At 42.7% G+C, this 22818-nt stretch overlaps 1 protein-coding gene across 1 annotated transcript in view; it reads right to left on the reverse strand.

Moving 5' to 3' along the window:
• LOC126426408 (pancreas transcription factor 1 subunit alpha-like) overlaps positions 1 to 22818 on the reverse strand; it is a gene marked incomplete at its 5' end in the record, with an annotated part of 115067 nt that overhangs the window by 91086 nt on the left and 1163 nt on the right. Inside the window, one exon of the mRNA XM_050088326.1 lies at positions 12498 to 12678. Within this exon, the coding sequence (XP_049944283.1) occupies positions 12498 to 12678 (181 nt within the window). The remainder of the gene's footprint in view (positions 1 to 12497; positions 12679 to 22818) is intronic.

Genomic DNA, 22818 nt, shown 5'->3' on the forward strand with positions numbered 1-22818 from the left:
GGCGTGAGGTCTCCACAGTACATCGATGTTGTCGCCAGTGGTCGGCGGAAGGTGCGCGTGGGACCGGACCGCAGCGACGCACGGATGCACGCCAAGACCGTAGGATCCTACGCAGTGCCGTAGGGGACCGCACCGCCACTTCCCAGCAAATTAGGGACACTGTTGCTCCTGGGGTATCGGCGAGGACCATTCGCAACCGTCTCCATGAAGCTGGGCTACGGTCCCGCACACCGTTAGGCCGTCTTCCGCTCACGCCCCAACATCGTGCAGCCCGCCTCCAGTGGTGTCGCGACAGGCGTGAATGGAGGGACGAATGGAGACGTGTCGTCTTCAGCGATGAGAGTCGCTTCTGCCTTGGTGCCAATGATGGTCGTACGCGTGTTTGGCGCCGTGCAGGTGAGCGCCACAATCAGGACTGCATACGACCGAGGCACACAGGGCCAACACCCGGCGTCATGGTGTGGGGAGCGATCTCCTACACTGGCCGTACACCACTGGTGATCGTCGAGGGGACACTGAATAGTGCACGGTACATCCAAACCGTCATCGAACCCATCGTTCTACCATTCCTAGACCGGCAAGGGAACTTGCTGTTCCAACAGGACAATGCACGTCCGCATGTATCCCGTGCCACCCAACGTGCTCTAGAAGGTGTAAGTCAACCACCCTGGCCAGCAAGATCTCCGGATCTGTCCCCCATTGAGCATGTTTGGGACTGGATGAAGCGTCGTCTCACGCGGTCTGCACGTCCAGCACGAACGCTGGTCCAACTGAGGCGCCAGGTGGAAATGGCATGGCAAGCCGTTCCACAGGACTACATCCAGCATCTCTACGATCGTCTCCATGGGAGAATAGCAGCCTGCATTGCTGCGAAAGGTGGATATACACTGTACTAGTGCCGACATTGTGCATGCTCTGTTGCCTGTGTCTATGTGCCTGTGGTTCTGTCAGTGTGATCATGTGATGTATCTGACCCCAGGAATGTGTCAATAAAGTTTCCCCTTCCTGGGACAATGAATTCACGGTGTTCTTATTTCAATTTCCAGGAGTGTAGATACATTTCGCGTTTAGTTTTGGTGAATTTCTTTGTTGCGGAATTGAGACTCGCTACGACTGCGTGTTGACTAATCCCTGTATCCGTCGTGATGGTCAGGATTATTTGTGGCTAAGAGGTCAAGTGTGTTTTCGTAACCATTTACAATTTGAATGGCCTCGTGACCTAATTGTAAAAAATAAATTTAAAAAAAGCGTTTAGAACAATTACGGAAGTTATTTTTATCTACAATAGGGTCAGAAGATGTATTTTTGTCAACATACGGAAGGTAGATTGAAGTCACTGCCAACTATAATTGTATGAGTAGCGTACCTGTTTGTGGTGAGACTCAAGTTTTCTTTTCTTTGAACTGTTCAGCAACTGTTTCATCTGAGACAGGGGGTCGGTAAAAGGAGCCAGTTATTAATTTATTCCGGTTGTCGAATATAACCTCTGACCGTACTAAGTCACAGGAACTACCTGCTTCACTGTCGCTTGTGAGCTGGAACACACATTACATTGTTTTTCCTTAAGTTGTGCTTCTTGTTTCTGTTGTAGTGCAGATCATTACAATTACGGTTTTTCCCTCCAAAACCTAGGATGATGTCTCTGTGACCCTGTAAATACCAGAGCTAAACAATGTACAACAACAACAACGTACGTTACAAGCATAGCACTGTGTATTACTTTATTTCCTTATTTCTAACATTTTAAAATTGTACGTCGACTTTAGATGACATGTCAGTCATAGATGTTCTTATATTTAGTGAACCTATTTTCAGTCATGTTTTGAACATTGTCCCGCTACACTTTATTAACTAATGTTTCGCCACAAGGGATATCTCATTTTAGAGAGTAAATTAATATGGAATATGTCGTTCTTCTTTTCAAACATTCACTTACCCATTTCTGCTTTCCTTATTGTCTTTTGGGCATGGTGTTGTAGGAATTGAAGTAGACACAAATGCAGTGATCAAAAAGAAATTAGTGAACATTCGCATTCTGTTTACGTCATTCCTTTCTTGTTGCTCCCATGGCGATGGACGGTTTCTATCGCAATCAGTAAGCGTGAAAGGAAGGTACCCTATAGACAGAGGAATCTATATTTTTGTTTGGCAGAACTAATTACATACTGACATAATTGTCGGTATTTCTTTCGTTTCCCACAAGTTATAAATATTTCGATTTCGGAAAAGAAGCTCTGTAATTGGTCAAGATGTCGAAGAAGTAGGTCCCTTACGTACTGGTTGTATCGAGTAAGATGTGGAGGCGGCGGTTCGAAAGCGGACAGATGAAGTACGGGGAAGGGCGTCCCTTACCTGAGGGGCCGCTACTCAAGCTACCTGGCGAAGGGGCAAGTGTGGCCAATGTCGGGCGTGGCAAATGTCCGGCATTCAATTTTACCGCTTCTGTTAACTCCCAAGATTAAGGCCCGTTTGGGTTTACTGTCAACTTCACAAAACTCGAAATTATAGCCCGATAACCTTTTCTATCAGACATACGCACGGTCGAACTCTGAAATCCTCTCAGAGGGTTACATTAGTGTGCTTCACGGCACGTTAGTATCATAAGCTCACTGCGCTGGGAAAGTGTGGTCAACTCGTAGAAAAGAGGGAGTGTATCAAGATTTTTACTTTTCAATGTCTTTCAAACTGCCAGATAAGCTCCCTTCTTCTACATCCCTATCTCTGTCCGGGACATATTCCTTTTTCATTCTGGTTCCCAGCTTTTACTCTACCGCAATTTTGACATTAGACCGCTGTAGCCTAGCAACCGAAATATCACAATCATGGGTGGAAGAATAACAGGCCGAAGACGCTGCTTGCTAGGGCATAACCATTTCTGGCTATGGTGCCATAAGGTGCTATCCCAAGCTTCAATTCATAGTTTGGCTGAAACTGCATTAGCTATGGCGAGCTAACACACACCCCCAAGCGACAACATCGTAAAGGCCCTGCCAATCAGCAATACTGACTGGATATGCCAGCTGCTACCACAGCCGACGAGCAGGCTGTAGCAGGGAAGCACACTGACGCACAAACAAACCGCCAACACAATCCTACACTGTGAATCCGATACATGACCTATTTGACACTAAGCAATGATGAATGCAACTGTGTGAAGTATGTTAGCGGCAACGTACAATGAATGCCTTCTCTGCGCGATAGCAATGGAGTTACTACCGAAAACAGTGCTGCCGAAGCACAGTTACTAAACATAACCTTCCGAAATGCGTTCACAAAAGAAGACGGAGTTAACTTCCCAGAATTCGAATCAAGAACAGCTGCCAACATCAGCAACATAGAAGTACATATCCTCGGAGTAGTGAAGCAACTTAAATCACTTAAAAGAAGCAAGTCTTCTGGTCCAGACAGTATACCAGTTAGGTTGCTTTCAGAGTATGCTGATGCATGCATTAGCTCCATACTTAACAATCACATACAACCGTTTGCTCGACGAAAGATCCGTACCCAAAGACTGGGAAGTTGGACGGGTCTCACCAATGCTCAAGGAAGGCAATATGAGTAATGCACTAAATCACAGGTCCGTATCATTAACGTCGATATGCAGCAGGTTTTTGGAATATATATTGTGTTCCAACATTATGAATTACCTCGAACAAAACAGTCTATTGACATACAGTCAACATGGACTTGGAAAACATTGTTCTTGTTAAACACAGCTAGCTCTTTACTCGCATGAAGTGTTGAGTGCTATTGACAAGGGATTTCAGATCGATTCCGTATTTCTGGATTTCCGAACGGCTTTTGACACTGCACCATACAAGCGGCTTGTAGTGAAATTCCACGCTTATGGAATATCGTCTGTGTTATGTGACTGGACTTGTCACAGTTCGTAGTAATTGACGGAAAGTCATCGAGTAAAACAGAAGTGATTTCTGGCGTTCCCCAAGGTAGTGTTATAGAGGGCCGGCCGAAGTGGCCGTGCGGTTCTAGGCGCTGCAGTCTGGAACCGCGAGACCGCTACGGTCGCAGGTTCGAATCCTGCCTCGGGCATGGATGTGTGTGACGTCCTTAGGCTAGTTAGATTTAACTAGTTCTAAGTTCTAGGGGACTGATGACCTCAGAAGTTGAGTCCCATAGTGCTCAGAGCCATTTGACCCATTTGTTATAGGCCCTTTGCTGTTCCTTATCTATATAAACGATTTGGGAGACAATCTGAGCGGTTGTTTTCAGATGACGCTGTCGTTTATCGAGTAATAAAGTCATCAGAAGATCAAAACAAACTGCAAAACTATTTAGAAGAAATATCGGAATGGTGCGAAAAGTGGCAGTTGACCCCGAATAACGAAAAGTGTGAGGTCATCCACATGAGTGCTAATAGGAACTCGTTCAACTTTGGTTACACGATAAATCAATCTAATCTAAAAGCCGTAAATTAAACTAAATACTTAGGTATTACAATTACGAACAACTTAAATTGGAAGGAACACACAGAAAATGTCGTGGGGATGGCTAGCCAAAGACTGCGTTTCATTGGCGGCACACTTAGAAAATGTAACAGACCTACTGAGGAGACTGCCTACACAACGCTTGTCCGTCCTCTTTTAGAATACTGCTGCGCGGTGTGGGATGCTTACCAGATAGGACTGACGGAGTACATCGAAAAAGTTCAAAGAAATGCACCACGTCTTGTATTACCGCGAAATACGGGAGAGAGTGTCAGAGAAATGATACAGGATTTGGGATGGACATCATTAGAAGATAGGCGTGTTGCGACGGAATGTTCTCACGAGATTGCAATCGCCAACTTTCTCTTCCAAATGCGAAAATATTTTGTTGAAACCGACCTACATAGGGAGAAACGATCACCACGATAAAATAAGGGAAACCAGAGCTCGTACGGAAAGATATAGGTGTTCGTTCTTTCCGCGCGCTGTACGAGATTGGAATAATAGAGAATCGCAGAGGTCTTTTTTACATTGCCTCTTGACTTGGCACTTTTTTCCCCTCTGCCCTTCAAACCGCTACACTTGGTTCAAGTTCGGATCCAATATATCGCCAGATGAGCGGGTATTAATGGTTAATCATAACCAGACGTATGCAGACATCGCAGTACACATATCCGACGAGACCTCAATGAAGACTAACCAGTACAAAGAGATGGCAGCAGACCTGTGGTGACCATCATTCCGATGTGACCGCGGAGGGGCTGCACCTCTCAAAAACAAAAAAAAAAATCAGCCGACATACGGAGTGTTAGAAAATTCCCGTTACAAACTTTTATGACATGTACCGCGGTGTGAGTACACAATATTTTGGAGACCAGCCAATGTCCGGAAACGTACCGTTTCCGTTCTCCGACGATTTCAGTGCACATCATCCACTTCTGCCTGAGGAATGGAGTTAGGCGTGTCGCAGTACAATTATTAGGTAACAATCCGAAAGGAAACATAACGAAACATCTATTTATGACTTAAGCACATTTGTTAGTATTAACACTTAAGCCTTGCGTGTTTACATTATTCCACAGTAAAATAGAACCCAGCATACTGTAGGTAAAGAACGTAATGTTTAAGTGTTCACAGCAACAAATGTGTTTAAGTGGTCTGACCCCTGGTCTAGATACAAATTTACATTGTCACTTCTGTCTGCATATACGCGGCGTTTCCGTAAGACCGTGCAAAAATGTGACAGGACGTAGAGAATGCTCCACTGAACAATTTGAGGTGGGGGAACTGGGGTCGGAGAAGCCAGCTTAAGGACATGTGCAAGTAAACATGTCTTCCGCTTTCTCTAGCATTACTGTTTTCACACGTTATTCACGCTTACATTCGTGCAAGTTTATTTACACGTAAATTCTTTATTTCCTTAAAGGAAACGCGGATGACGAGCCCGATTAGTAGAAAGTCGAGATGGAGGTTTTGTTTACTTCACTTGCCCATATAGTGGCTCTGTTGTATCCCATTTACATTGTCCCAAGACAGAATGTGCTATGAATCAGCGACGGACCCATTTATTACTTACAAGGGAACCTCCGCATCGCACCCCCCTCAGATTTAGTTATAAGTTGGCACAGTGGATAGGCCTTGAAAAACTGAACACAGATCAATTGAGAAAACAGGAAGAAGTTGTGTGGAACTATGAAAAAAATAAGCAAAATATACAAACTGAGTAGTCCATGTCCAACATAGGCAACATCACAGGAAATTGTGAGCTGATAAACACCGTGGTCCCGTGTATAGCGTGAGCAACTGCGGTACGAGAGGTCGTTGGTTCAAGTCTTCCTTTGAGTGAAAAATTTTTCTTTCTTTATTTTCCTAAAGTTATGGCCTGTCCGTTCGTTCATTGACGTCTCTGTTCACTGTAGTAAGTTTAGTGTCTGTGTTTTGCGACCGCACCGCAAAACCGTGCGATTAGTAGACGAAAGGACGTGCCTCTCCAATGGGAACCGAAAACATTTGATCGCAAGGTCATAGGTCAACCGATTCCTCGACAGGAAAACACGTCTGATATATTCTATAGCACAGTGGTGACGGCATGTGCGTCACATGACAGGAATATGTTGTCGACCCACGTAACTTGTACACTTGGCGAATGGGTAAAAAGATTCGTCTACCTTCCCCGATTTAGGTTTTCTTGTGGATGTGATAATCACTCCCAAAAAAGTGATACAAACATAAGAGTTTGTCACATAAACTGCATCAAACGAACGCAACAGTTTCACAGTCGCACAGTTTTCCCTGTGCTCTGTCAAAACATATGTTTTTAACGTTTTCAAATTTTTCCGTGCGTAGACCGTCAAACCCTGCATATGTCCAAGCAAATGTGAACATGTCCTGGAATTTTGGAGAGCGAAGTTGATTATGTGTGAGTGCCTGAACTTTGATAATTGTCTGAAAATAAAAAAAAATTAAACTTCTCACTCGAGGGAAGACTTGAACCAAGGACCTCTCGTTCCACAGCTGCTCACGCTAACCTCGGGACCACGGTGCTCCTGAGCTTATGTCCTCCTGTTATGTTGCCTATCTTGCTCATGGACTACTCACTTTGTATATTTTGCTTATTTTTTTTTCGTAGTTCGACACAACTTCTTCCTGTTTCCTCGATTGATCTGTGTTCAGTTTTTCAAGGCCTATCCACTGTGCCAACTTATAACTAAATCTGGGGGGGGGGGGGGGGTTCGATGCGGAGGTTCCCTTGTTAGCGCTATTCAGAGACGTACAGTACTGTACGATGGAGCAGTACCAGCGAAGTTTCGCAGAATTAAGTTACATGCTCCTTGTATATGAGGAAGTACATTGTGCAGTGCTCCCGCTTATGAAAGGCTGTACAGGGAACGGTTTACTAACAGGCACCGTCCGTCACGGCAAGTGTTTATTTGTCTCGATCGACGAATGCGGGAGACTGGTTCATTGGAAAGAAGACACGGAGGACGTGACGACATGAGGTTTATTCGCACACTCAGTTCTGAAGAGGAGATGGGGGGACGTGTTGCAGCGGACGCCACTGCAAGTACTCGCCGTACTGCACGCGAGATGGGTACCGCACGTACCAGCGTGTGGCGGGTACTCCACGAACAACAGTCACACACCCGTATCATCCAAAACGAGTCCGTGCAGTGTCCGTGACTGACATTGCACCAAGGGAGGCATTGCGTCAGCCGCTGCTCCAACAGTGAATTGGCAGACGAGATTTGTGTTTCAATCTTACTGTTTACCGCGAGAGTTGGCAATACTCTCTTAGGATGTTAAGGTTGGCTACAGTGCGCATACACAAGCTCTGGAATCTAACATACTGTTGTCGCGCTTCGCAGCGCACGGATTAATTACTGGCAGTTTAGAATGGCTCTGAGCACTATGGGACTTAACATCTTTGGTCATCAGTCCCCTAGAACTTAGAACTACTTAAACCTAACTAACCTAAGGACAGCACACAACACCCAGCCATCACGAGGCAGAGAAAATCCCTGACGCCGCCGGGAATCGAACCCGGGAACCCGGGCGTGGGAAGCGATAACGCTACCGCACGACCACGAGATGCGGGCGCAGTTTAGAAGCCAGTGTAGTAGAGATGGGCAAACTGGAAACACGTAACTGTTTCGAAACAAATGAAACAGTATAATGTAATGTTTCGATACGGTGTTTCGAAACAGTGAAACAGTTTGTGTTTTGTAATCTAATAAACCTACACACTTCATCATCTTGAATGTCTACTGTATAAGTATGCCCATATAAACACAAATGAGGTGCGAGAGCGCTACACTTGGGCGTCTTGGCAGTTTCGTATTTCCTGCAGCAAATCCGCTGCTTTCGTGTCGTGTGGCTTTCACACTTTTCCATTGACTGAGGACAGCCATAGCTGAAGACAGAAGAACCACCGCGAACGGAACTGGAGGTGGGAGCAAACTGCAGAAACTACGGATACGCTACTGGGATTCCCACATTCCGTTAGTATGGGTAATATACCCATCCTGCTAATTTCCATGCACACAAAGGGAATCATTGTGGATAATAGGCACAGTGACTATAGACTCACAAATAACACCAAATAATTCGAATAAATAACAAAATATAACAGAAAAAAATTTTGTATTTCAAGGTGTTTCGAACCATTGCTATAAATTCACCATGCTTGCCAGCCCTTGCCGTTCACCATTACACTATCAGTGATATGTCAAACAGATTGCTTGCAATTATACCTACATCAAATTTATGTATATGTCTAATAATTGTCACTCTGCGCCTTTTTTTATTCAAAATGTTGTAGGCTTACTTGCGTTTCTTAATGTGGTTACTGTACATGAAAAGAGAAGCGTATGTTATAAAAAAGTGTAATTTATTCGAATGATTTTCACATATTTATTATTTTGAATGTGAATAGTATGCATTGTTTTATTGTTTGGTTAGTGTTTATAAAGCGGATGTTACACCATTTCGTAATAGGACAGTCAGCTAGAAACTAAGCTTTATTTTCGGATATCTTAAGCTTCATGCTATTGCTTGTCATAAAGATTGCGACACCCTAGAAAATGTTTCATGAAGTGTTATGTTGTGTTTCAGTACCTGTGCCGAGCCCGAATCTCGTCCGAGACAGAGCGGAATGAAACATCACTGTTTCGATAGAATTAGTCCGCTCCAAGCACAGGTGGACTGAAACAGCCTTATTTGGAAACAACGATACAGTTTCTGTGTCTGGCTCGAGATCGAATCTGGTGCGGTTATCCGAGACAGGGGCGGAATGAAACACCACTGTTTCGAAACAGTGAACCACAGCCGTTCCGAAACACTGAAACAGTTCCACGTATCGATACACTGTATCGAAACATAGAAACAGTGGCCAAGTCTAATTCCTAGTTAGTTGTTAATTCGTTAGAGTCGGACCTTGAGAAAGTCAAGTCGTGGACGTCATACTGGAAAGACGAATATTGTCGTCAGCTTATAAAATGCGAACTTTAACAGTGACTGCCAGGAAGATGTTTTCAAGTACGTTTTGTATTGTGAAGCGATGTGTAGGAGCCCGCCTGCTTTGGTGCGCACGTGTGTTGGGCGAGCGGTCGTCGCCGAGCTGCCGCATTGCCGTGTCCGCCAGCAGCGACACAGGATTTGGTATTTGGTTGATATTTTTTATAATTTGCAGCGCGCTTATTAATTTAAAGAAAAGGGTTTGTGTATGTGCGTAGCAGCAGACGGTAATTTTGAAAATGATAGGAGTTGAATTCTTAAGGGAAACCATTGTTAGATTAAGTATTGATTTTTGTCATTGTTTTTTTTTTTTTGTAATTGTCAGTGAACTGTTTCACTATGTATTCAATTGAGAAGTATTTCAGTGTGTCTCAAGAGTTTGATTAATTTGTAATATTGCTCTAATGCCACTGGAGGCAGATTTACATACGAAGCGATTGTTCAAAGAGCTTCTAGCGTTTTGTTAACTGAACGAGAAAGAATCACTTTCGGAATATAGTTTTCTGTTTGGGTTATCATTTATCGAGTTTAGATTTGACCAAACCCTTTTTCTTGAATTATATGTAGTTGTAGTAAGCAGCAGCAGCAGCAGCAACGGCAGGAGCCGCCATACAGAACATGCACTCAGCACAAATATTAGGGTTTTTTTATGTTTTTGTTAAATAATGGAATGCAGCAGATCAAGCAGTGGCAGCAGAAATACCAAGTAAGTTATCTGTTGCGCACAGGACCAATAAAAATAAAATAAGATTTTAGGCGATCTCTGTAATAGTAAAGTTAACAAGAGTAGTAGCAAGATATTTTCAGCAGAAAACTCGAGATAAGAACATATACAGCTCGCGACTTTCAACCGACGAGGCCTCATTTGATCGTGACGGTATTTCGAACAGCAGGAATTACCGTGTGTGGGATAAGGGAAAGCTTCACGCTGTCGTAGGGTCACACGGTCAAGTACGTTTTGGTGTCAATATCTGACCCGGCATTGTAGGCGACAAACGCATTGGGCTATGTCCTCTACCTGTATCGCCACCTCTACTTGGGGTTCGTGCAGAGAGTTCTACCTGAGTTGTTGGAGACCGTAGCCTTGGCTGTTGGTGAGAAGATGTGGACGCAACACCGCGTCCCTTCAGTGCAGATGTCCGCATCCATCTCAGTGCTGTATTTCCTGGTGGCTGGATTGGAACGGCAGGTCCTATTCCACTTCCTGACCTGTGAGGATACCTGAAGTATCCAGTGGATGCAGAGATGGAACTGTTGTTGTTGTTGTTGTCTTCAGTCCTGAGGCTGGTTTGATGCAGCTCTCCACGCTACTCTATCCTGTGCAAGCTTCTTCATCTCCCAGTACCTACTGCCGCCTACATCCTTCTGAATCTGCTTAGTGTATTCATCTCTTGGTCTCCCTCTACGATTTTTACCCTCCACGCTGCCCTCCAAAGCTAAATTTGTGATCCCTTGATGCCTCAGAACATGTCCTACCAACCGATCCCTTCTTCTTGTCAAGTTGTGCCACAAACTCCTCTTCTCCCCAGTTCTATTCAATACTTCATTAGTTATGTGATCTACGCATCTAATCTTTAGCATTCTTCTGTAGCACCACATTTCAAAGGCTTCTATTCTCTTCTTGTCCAAACTATTTACCGTCCATGTTTCACTTCCATACATGGCTACACTCCATACAAATACTTTCAGAAATGACTTCCTGACACTTAAATCAATACTCGGTGTTAACAAATTTCTCTTCTTCAGAAACGCTTTCCTTGCCATTGCCAGTCTACATTTTATATCCTCTCTACTTGGACCATCATCAGTTATTTTGCTCCCCAAATAGCAAAACTCCTTTACTACTTTAACTTTCTCATTTGCTAATATAATTCCCTCAGCATCACCCGACTTAATTCTACTGCATTCCATTATCCTCGTTTTGCTTTTGTTCATGTTTATCTTATACCCTCCTTTCAAGAGACTGTCAATTCCGTTCAACTGCTCTTCCAAGTCCTCTGCTGTCTCTGACAGAATTACAATGTCATCGGCGAACCTCAAAGTTTTTATTTCTTCTCCATGGATTTTAATACCTACTCCGAACTTTTCTTTTGTTTCCTTTACTGCATGCTCAATATGCAGACTGAATAACATCGGGGAGAGGCTACAACCCTGTTTCACTCCCTTCCCAACCGCTGCTTCCCTTTCATGCCCCTCGACTTTTATAACTGCCATCTGGTTTCTATACAAATTGTAAATAGCCTTTCGCTCCCTGTATTTTACCCCTGCCACCTTTAGAATTTGAAAGAGAGTATTCCGATCAACATTGTCAAAAGCTTTCTCTACAAATGCTAGAAACGTACGTTTGCCTTTCCTTAATCTATTTTCTAAGATAAGTCGTAGGGTCAGTAGAGATGCCAGAATTGTACTGCGTGTGACGTGACTCGAAGCACACCAGGGATTTTTGTCAGGGTGCGTCAGAATTCTGTTCGCCGATGTCATGCTTGCACTTAGGTTGATGACCGTCAGTTTCAGCATGTTTCTTAAGATACAGTGCAAATGGTGCATTAATTGTGTCAGTGATAGTATTTGCAGTTAACTGTAACTAATGTTAACTAAGATGTACACAGTAATGTGATTTTATTTCTATTATCGCGTTAAGCTGGTTTCTTCGACCACAGGTGTGTGCGTGTGTGTGTGTGAAATCCTACGGCACTTAACTGCTAAGGTCATCAGTCCCTAACCGTACACACTATTTAACCTCAATTATCCTAAGGACAAACACACACTTCCATGCCCCAGTCCATGACTGCATCGCCTCAGACTGCTCGGCTCGACCCCAGGTTTCCTGCCTCAAATTGTTCAGTGGACCATCCTCTATGTCCTGTTAAACTTTTGCATGCTCTTACAGAAACAACCTTATACATCATAAATGTTTGAGACTTGAAAAGATGTCTGGAACCACACGGTTTATGTTGATTAAATTGGCAGTGAAAGGGATAACAGAGACAGGTGAATGTAAACTATTGCATGTGAGAGTGAAGCAGGCTGTGTACGGACCCCTGAGGATGACCTTCTTGGGCTGATCGCGCAGCGGGCCGTGGCCCACGCCGCGCAACCCGCCACCGCCGAGTCCACCCCCGGCGCCGCCGCCGACGCCTCCTGCCGCCCCCGCACGGTCCGACGCCACCAACTCGCTCAGGAAGTTGATGTAGCCGATGGCCAACTTCAGCGTGTCCACCTGTCAACAGATTTCTGCTATGTAAAGAGACAGAGAGAGAAGAGAGAGGGAGAGAGATACAGACTTAAAGGAGAGAACTGAGTGACAGAAAGAGAGAGAGAGAGAGACTTAAAGGGAAGAGTTGAGAGAGAGAGAGGGGGGGGGGGAGAGATACAGACTTAAAGGAGAGAATTGAGAGACAGAGATAAAGAGAGACAGAGAGAGTTAAAGGGAAGAGTTGAGAGAGAGAGAGAGAGAGAGAGAGAGAGGGAGAGAGATACAGACTTAAAGGTTAAAGGAGAGAATTGAGAGAGAGAAAGAGAGAGAGAGAGACTTAAAGGGAAGAGTTGATTTTGAGAGAGAGAGAGAGAAAGAGGGTGAGAATTTAGAGACAGATAGAAAGAGAGAGAGAGAGACTTAAAGGGAAGAGGGAAGAGTTGAGAGAGATAGATAGATAGAGAGAGAGAGAGAGAGAGAGAGAGAGAGAAAGAGAGAGAGACAGAGGGGGAAGTAGAGAGGGAGAGAGAGGGAGGTAGGCAGAAAGAGGAGAGATACTTACAGGAGACTTAAAAGACAGGCAGAGATGGGGGGGGGGGGTGGAGGGGAAGAGAGAGAAACTTAAAGGAGACAGGGGAAGGGAGTTCTCACCAATACTACAAAGGTCACTCTTTAACAACATCACACTAACAACTAAACAGCTGTCAGCCATTACTTATAGGAATCTATTTTTCCTAGCTAAAAGCTCACTTAAAAAATGCAAATAACTACTCACTTAATAAACTGAAAATAATGTCACCATAGAAACAAGAGCTCACCGAAGTTATTCCACGTGCTCACATAAGAAAACTGGACAGGAAATACTGGGGGACATATACAGGGTGTATCAAAAAGAATCATCCGAAAAAAAAACTTACGTTGTTTTAGATATGTGCGTGAACAACGTACTGTTGGAAAGAGGCAACTCTCGAGCTTTAAATGGTTCCCACTTCAGTTCTAGTAAAAATGGTTTCGGGGCAACAGAAAGCGTTTTTTGTTCTGCGTTTTCCGCAGTGCGAGTCAGTAATAACTGTTCAGTTATTTAAGGTACCAAAAATGGCGTAATCACAGGGAGGGAGGTCCGAACTGTATGGAGGGTGGCCGAGAACCCCCCCTTTGAATTTCTGCAGGAGTGTCGCGACTGTGTTGGCCGTGTGAGGCTTTTGCATTGTCGTGGAGCAGAATGACCCCACAGGTGAGATTGCCTGGTCGTTTTGATTTGATCGCTCGGAGGAGGGTGGTCGAGGTTTGCGAGTAACGCTGGGCGTTCACTGCTGTCCCGTGCTGCAGGAAGTGAATCGGAAGGGGGCCATCTTGGTCAAAGAAGAACGTCAGCATAACCTTTCCTGCACTCGTGTGGACGACAACGCCCAGCTGTACGTGCAGAACTGGTTCACATCGCATCCCCGGGAATTTTATGAGACAGCCATTCACCGCCTTGTGTCACAGTGGGGCAAGTGTCTCAACAGTCAGGGTCAATGCTTCTAAAATACAGGCACTGGTTTATGTAATTATGCCTCCTGCTCGTTTCTGTTTGAACGCCCCTTATAATAGGAAAGAAAACAAGGATTTTTGGGCAGATGAGCATACGGTAATACCAACAGCAGCAGAAAATGGTATAACGGGTGTACGATTCGTTATCAATAGGAAGAAAGGGCAGAGAGTGTGTTTCAGTGAACAGTTCAGCGATAAGGTTGTTCTTGTCAGAACCGACAGAAAACCAACATCGACAACAATAGTTCAGATATACATGCCGACGTCGCAAGCTGAAGATGAAATATAGAAAGTTCAAAATGGCTCGGAGCACTATGGGACTCAACTGCTGAGGTCATTAGTCACCTAGAACTAGTTAAACCTAACTAACCTAAGGACGTCACAAACATCCATGCCCGAGGCAGGATACGAACCTGCGACCGTAGTGGTCTTGCGGTTCCAGACTGCAGCGCCTTTAACCGCACGGCCACTTCGGCCGGCAAATATAGAAAGTCTATGAGGATATTGAAAGCGTAATACAGTACATAAAGGGAGATGAAAATCTAATAGTCATGGGGAACTGGAATGCAGTTGTAGGGGAAGGAGTAGGAGAAAAGGTTACAAGAGAATATGGGCTTGGGATAAGGAATGAGAGGAGAGAAAGACTAACTGAGTAATGTAATAAATTTCAGCTAGTAACAGCGAATACTCTGCTCAAGTATCACAATAGGAGGAGGTATACTTGGAAAAGACTGGATGACACCGGGAAAATTTCCTTTAAATTTTTTCATGGTCAGACAGAAATTCCGAAATCAGATACAGGATTGTAAGGGGTGCCCAAGAGCAGACATAGACACAGGGAACAATGTAGAAGCGATGAAGAGTAGGTTGAAGTTCAAGAGATTAGTGAAGAACAATCAATACGGAAAGAAGCGGCGTACTGAAGTACTAAGGATGACGAGACACACTTGAAGTTCTCTAAGGCTATAGATAGGAATAGCTCAGTAGGCAATAAATTTGAAGAGGAATGGACATCTCTAAAAAGGGCAATCACAGAAGTTGGGAAGGAAAACATAGGTACAAAGAAGTTAACTGCATAGAAACCATGGGTAACAGAAGAAATATTTCCGCTGATCGATGAAATGAGGAAGTACAAAGATGTTGAGGGAAATTCACGAATACAGAAATACAAGTCACTGAGGAAGGAAATAAATCGGAAGTGCAGAGAAGGTAAGACGAAAAGGCTCCATGAAAAATATGAAGCGATTGGAAAAGAAATTACTGTCGGAAGGAGTGACTCAACATATATGAAAGTCAGAATAACCTTCAGTGAAATTTAAAGCAAGGGTGGTAACATTAAGAGTGCTACGGGAATTCCTCTTTTAAATCCAGAGGAGAGAGCGGATAGGTGGAAAGGTTACAGTGAAGGCCCTGTGGGGCGGAAGATTTCTCTGATGTGTCCGCCCCGGTAGCTGAGTGGTCAGCGTGACAGACTGTCAATCCTAAGGGCCCGGGTTCGATTCCCGGCTGGGTCGGAGATTTTCTCCGCTCAGGGACTGGGTGTTGTCCTAATCATTATCATTTCATCCCCATCGACGCGCAGGTCGCCGAAGTGGCGTCAAATCGAAAGACTTGCACCAGGCGAACGGTCTACCTGACGGGAGGCCCTAGCCACACGACATTTCCATTTCTCTGATGTGATAGAAGAAGAAACAGGGGTCGATTTAGAAGAGATAGGGGATCTAACATTAGAATGAGAATTTAAGAGAGCCTCTGAGAACTTTATATCAAATAAGGCAGAAGGGACAGGTAACATTCTCTCAGAATTTCTAAAATCGTTGGGGGAAGTGACAACAAAACTACCATGCACGGTGGTCTGTGGAATGTACGAGTCTGACGATGTACCATCTGACTTTCGGAAAAGCATCATCCACACAATTCCGAAAACGGCAAGAGCTGGCAAGTGCGAGAATCATCGCAAAATCGGATTAAAAGCTCATGCAACCAAGATGCTTACAAGAATAATACAAAGAAGAATGGAAAAGAAAATTGAGAATGTGTTAGAGGACAATCAGTATGGCATTAGGAAAGGTAAAGGCACCAGACAGACAATTCTGATTTTGCGGTTGATAATGGAAGCAAGACTGAAGAAAAATCAAGACACGTTCATTGGATTTGTCGACCTGGAAAAAGCGATCGGCAATGTATGGTCCAAATGGCTCTGAGCACTATGGGACTTAACATCTTAGGCCATCAGTCCCCTAGAACTTAGAACTACTTAAACCTCACTAACCTAAGGACATCACACACATCCATGCCCGAGGCAGGACTCGAACCTGCGACCGTAGCGGTCGCGCGGTTCCAGACTAAAGCGCCTAGAACCGCTCGGCCACTTCGACCGGAGATCGCAGGTTCGAATCCTGCCTCGGGCATGGATGTGTGTGATGTCCTTAGGTTAGTGAGGTTTAATTAGTTCTAAGTTCTAGGGGACTGATGACGTCACAAGTTAAGTCCCATAGTGCTCAGAGCCATTTGAACCATACGATACGTACAAGAGTCAAAAGTGAATAATGAGATTGGACGGCCAAAAAGGAAGGGCTCGTATTAAAAAGGGTGTAAGACAGGGGTGCAATCTGCACATCGAAGAATAAATGATGGAAACAAAACAAAGGTTCAGGAGTGGAACTAAAATTCGAGGTGAAAGGATATCAGTGATACGATCCGCTGATGACATTGCTATCCTGAGTGAAAGTGAACAATAATTACATTCTCTGATGAATGGAATAAACAATCGAATGAGTACAGAAAAATGGATTAAGAGTAAATCGAAGAAAGACGAATGTGTAGAGAAGTAGCAGAAATGAGAACAGCGAGAAACTTAATGTCGGGATTGATGGTCACGAAGTAGATGATGTTAAGGAATTCTGCTACCTAGGCAGCAAAATAACCAATGACGGACAGAGCTAGCCGAACATAAAAAGGAGAGTAGAACTGGAAAAAAAGAGCATTCCTGCCGTAGAGAAGGTTACTAGTATCAAACCTGGGAAAAAACACTGCATCATACTTGTAAAGGGCACAGGCACTTGTACTATCCTACGTATCCGATATTTGATACTCTGCGATTTTTACATCCCCTGTTACACGTAACTACACTGAAGCCCCAAAGAAACTGGTACACGCATGCGTATTCAGATACGGAGATATGTAAACAGGCAGGATAAGGCACTGCGGTCGGCAGCGCCTATATAAGACGACAAGTGTCTGGCGCAGTTGTCTTTATTTATTTATTTTACTATTTTATAACAAAAAAGGTGAATGAATGAGTGTGAGAATGTGTTAACTGCAATATGTATGAGTGTCTACAATTTATATATGGTGTGATGTGTGAGCGAATGGGAGAAAAAAATAAACAAAAAAATAAAAAATAAAAATAAAAAGAAAGTAAGAAACAGAAAAAATTAAAAAGAAATAAAAAATTAAAAATAAAAATAAAAAGAAAGTAAGAAAAAAGAAAAATTAAAAAGAAATAAAAAAATAAAAAATAAAAATAAAAAGAAAGTAAGAAAAAAGAAAAAATTAAAAAGAAAAAAAAAGAAAAAATAAAAATAACAAGAATGTAAGAAAAAAGAAGAAATTAAAAAGATATAAAAAATAAAAAATAAAAATAACAAGAAAGTAAGAAAAAAGAAAAAATTGAAAAGAAATAAAAAATTAAAAAATAAAAATAAAAAGAAAGTAAGAAAAAAGAAAAATTAAAAAGAAATAAAAAAATAAAAATAAAAAGAAAATAAGAAAAAAGAAAAAATTATAAAAAAATAAAAAATAAAAATAAAAAGAAAGTAAGAAAAAGAAAAAATTAAAAAGATATAAAAAATAAAAAATAAAAATAAAAAGAAAGTAAGAAAAAAGAAAAAATTAAAAAGAAATAAAAAAATAAGAAATAAAAATAAAAAGAAAGTAAGAAAAAAAGAAAAATTAAAAAGAAACCAAAAAAAAAAATAAAAATAAAAAGAAAGTAAGAAAAAAGAAAAAATTAAAAAGACATAAAAAATAAAAAATAAAAATAACAAGAAAGTAAAAAAAGAAAAAATTAAAAAGAAATAAAAAATAAAATATAAAAAATAAAAATAAAAAGAAAGTAAGAAAAAAGAAAAATTAAAAAGAAATAAAAAAATAAAAATAAAAAGAAAGTAAGAAAAAAGAAAAAATTATAAAAAAATAAGAAATAAAAATAAAAAGAAAGTAAGAAAAAGAAAAAATTAAAAAGATATAAAAAAATAAAAAATAAAAATAAAAAGAAAGTAAGAAAAAAGAAAAATTAAATAGAAATAAAAAAATAAGAAATAAAAATAAAAAGAAAGTAAGAAAAAAAGAAAAATTAAAAAGAAATAAAAATAAAAAATAAAAATAAAAAGAAAGTAAGAAAAAAGAAAAATTAAAAAGATATAAAAAATAAAAAATAATAATAAAGAGAAAGTAAGAAAAAAAAATTAAAAAGAAATAAAAAAAATTAAAAAATGAAAAAAAATTTATGCAACCAAGTCTTCTTAAATCATTTAAAAACAGAAAAAAACAAGACAACCAAAAAAGCTATTGGTTTAATGTCAATTTTTATTATTGAAGGCGTAGCCGCATGGCTTGAGCTTCTATTTTCAGACTGGGCACGCCTTGATGCCCCAATATATTCTGCAGCGGGGGCGCAGTTGTTAGACCGCTTACTGCTGCTACGGTGGCAGGTTGTCAAGGTTTAAGTGAGTCTGAACGTGGTGCTATAGTCCGCGCACGAGCGGTGGGGCGTAGCATCGTCGAGGGAGCGATGAAGTGTGTATCTTCCAGCAGGACCACTCCATCAGTGTGCCGTGAATATCAGGAATCAGGTAAAACATCAAATCTCTTACATTACTGCGGCCGGAAGTAGGTCCTGCACGAAAGGGACCAACGGCGACTGAAGAGAATCGTTCAACGTGACAGAAGTGCAACCCTTCCGCAAATTGCTGCAGATTTCAGTCCTGTGCCTCGGATTGAAAAGTTCCTGGATAGCAGAACGCAGCATGTCATTCTCAATGGAGAGAAGTCTTCCGTAGTAAGAGTGATTTCAGGTGTGCCGCAGGGGAGTGTCGTAGGACCGCTGCTATTCACAGTATACATAAATGACCTTGTGGATGACATCGGAAGTTCACTGAGACTTTTTGCGGTTGATGCTGTGGTATATCGAGAGGTTGTAACAATGGAAAATTGTACTGAAATGCAGTGGGAACTGCAACGAATTGACGCATGATGCAGGGATTGGCAACTGAATCTCAATGTGGACAAGTGTAATGTGCTGCGAATACATAGAAAGAAAGATCCCTCATCATTTAGCTACAATATAGCAGGTCACCAACTGGAAGCAGTTAATTGCATAAATTATCTGGGAGTACGCATTAGGAGTGATTTAAAATGGAATGATCATATGAAGTTGATCGTCGGTAAAGCAGATGCCAGACTGAGATTCAATGGAAGAATCATAAGGAAATGCAATCCGAAAACAAAGGAAGTAGGTTACAGTACGCTTGTTCGCCCATTGCTCGAACACTGCTCAGCAGTGTGGGATCCGTACGAGATAGGGTTGATAGAAGAGATAGAGAAGATCCGACGGAGAGCAGCTCGCTTCGTTACAGCATCATTTAGTAATCGCGAAAGCGTTACGGAGATGATAGATAAACTCCAGTGGAAGACTCTGCAGGAGAGACGCTCAGTAGCTCGGTACGGGCTTTTGTTGAAGTTCCGAGAACATACCTTCACCGAGGAGTGAAGCAGTTTATTGCTCCCACTTACGTATATGTCGCGAAGAGACCATGAGGATCAAATCAGAGAGATTACACAGAAGCATACCGACAATCCTTCTTTCCACGAGACTAGAACAGAAGGGAGAACCGATAGTGGTACTCAAGGTACCCTCCGCGACACACCGTCAGGTGGCTTGCGGAGTATGGATGTAGAAGCAGAGTTTAAGCGCTGTCGGGAGTGGTCGGCATGCGCTGTTGCCATTTGTCGGGGTGCACTCAGCCTCGTGATGCCAATTGAGGAGCTACTCGACCGAATAGTAGCGGCTCCGGTCAAAGAAAACCATCAACTAACGGCCGGGAGAGCGGTGTGCTGACCCCACGCCCCTCCTATCCGCATCCTCCACAGAGGACAACACGGCGGTCGGATGGTCCCGGTAGGCCACTCGTGGCCTGGAGACGGAGTGCTTGTTAGAACGAAGGAGAATGGAGCACCAAGACTTCGTGTCTTAACAGGAAAGAAGACACCATGGGTTTGGGATGAGGCAGCCGATCATGAATTCAATTCGCTTAAACAGTCCCTTGTGGGGCCACCTATCCTAGCTCTCCCTGACTTAACAGCGGATTTTTGTATGTGGACTGCACAGCGAGAAACAGGTCTTGGCGTAGTAATATTCCAACAAATTATGAAAAAGGGGACATTAGCAAACAAGACGATATCATTTGCGAGCCCAGTCCATACAAAGTGCGAAAGGAATTACTCAGTAACTGAGCTGGAGGCATTGCCTATCGCGTGGGCTTTCAAAAGATTCAAATATTTCCTGCTTGGACAAAAGATCCATGTCTTTAGAGACCACAGAGCGTTGGAATTTTTGCTGTCGGCAAAATTGAGACACGATAGGCTGACAAGGTGGGTTTCATTCCTCCAGCAATTTGACTTCCGCATCACACATGTCCCGGGAAAAAACAAATGTAATTGCGCATGCACTTCACGTTCGCCGATTGGGAGACCACATGCAAAGGGAGAAAATGCGGAGGATAGTCACTTTAGTCGCTAATATTTACCATCAAAAACTGTCCTGATCACAATTTATTTATTATGGTGACCGGTTTCGACCACTACTGTGGTCATCTTCAGGCCAATGAGTAAGCACCTCCTTCTACTGAGTTATTCTCCAACACAAGGAGGTCCTTATTCATTGGTCCGAAGATGACCACAGTAATGGTCGAAACCTGTCACCGTAATAAAAACATTGTCTACATCTACATACATCCTCCGCAATCCACCATACGGTGCGTGGCGGAGGGTACCTCGTACCATAACTAGCATCTTCTCTCCCTGTTCCACTCCCAATCAGAACGAGGGAAAAATGGCTGCCTATATGCCTCTGTACGAGCCCTAATCTCTCTTATCTTATCTTTGTTGTCTTTCCGCGAAATGTAAGTTGGAGGCAGTAAAATTGTACTGCAGTCAGCCTCAAATGCTGGTTCTCTAAATTTCCTCAGTAGCGATTCACGAAAAGAACGCCTCCTCTAGAGACTCCCACTCGAGTTCCTGAAGCATTTCCGTAACACTCGCGTGATGATCAAACCTACCAGTAACAAATCTAGCAGCCCGCCTCTGAATTGCTTCTACGTCCTTCCTCAATCCGACCTGATAGGGATCCCAAACGCTAGAGCAGTACTCGAGAATAGGTCGTATTAGTGTTTTATAAGCGGTCTCCTTTACAGATGAACCACATCTTCCCAAAATTCTACCAATGAACCGAAGACGACTATCCGCCTTCCCCACAACTTCCATTACATGCTTGTCCCACTTCATATCGCTCTGCAATGTTACGTCCAAGAATTTAATCGATGTGACTGCGTCAAGCGCTACACTACTAATGGAGTATTCAAACATTACGGGATTCTTTTTCCTAATCATCTGCATTAATTTACATTTATCTATATTTAGAGTTAGCTGCCATCCTTTACACCAATCACAAATCCTGTCCAAGTCATCTTGTATCCTCCGACAGTCACTCAACGACGACACCTTCCCGTACACCACAGCATCATCAGCAAACAGCCGCACATTGCTATCCACCCTATCCAAAAGATCGTTTATGTAGACAGAAAACAACAGCGGACCTACCACACTTCCCTGGGGCACTCCAGATGATACCCTCACCTCCGATGAACACTCACCATCGAGGACAACGTACTGGGTTCTATTACTTAAGAAGTCTTCGAGCCACTCACATACTTGGGAACCAATCCCATATGCTCGTACCTTAGTTAGGAGTCTGCAGTGGGGCACCGAGTCAAACGCTTTCCGGAAGTCAAGGAATATGGCATCCGTCTGATACCCTTCATCCACGGTTCGCAAGATATCATGTGAAAAAAAAGGCGAGCTGCGTTTCGCAGGAGCGATGCTTTCTAAAGCCGTGCTGATGCATGGACAGCAACTTCTCTGTGTCAAGGAAATTCATTATTGAAACGTCCCCTTAGAAAAATTAGTGAATTACTGTGCTGGTAAACCTCACACGTTATTTGATTTTCAAACAGTTGAGCAAAACTGAACGCACTCAGACATTTCTCGCTTTACTTATCCTGATCATCACTAAACTGACACACAGTATTTTTATCCCAACACAATCTGACTTTTAATAATCCCTACAAAAGAATGGCCCTGACTCACAATAAACTATACCTTTCATCAATCATTTACCTCACAAAAATCTTCATTACTCGAACTACTGCAATACAGCGAGCGCCAATACTGCCAGCTAAATAAAAGATTCTAACTACTGAAGTCACTAAATACTGATAGGCATAGTTAGCAAATGAAAGATTTTGATAAAGAACAATGTATTTACCTTAATAGTATATCAGTTCATGACAT

Source organism: Schistocerca serialis, chromosome 11 (assembly GCF_023864345.2).
Source record: "Schistocerca serialis cubense isolate TAMUIC-IGC-003099 chromosome 11, iqSchSeri2.2, whole genome shotgun sequence".
NCBI lineage: Eukaryota > Metazoa > Arthropoda > Insecta > Orthoptera > Acrididae > Schistocerca > Schistocerca serialis.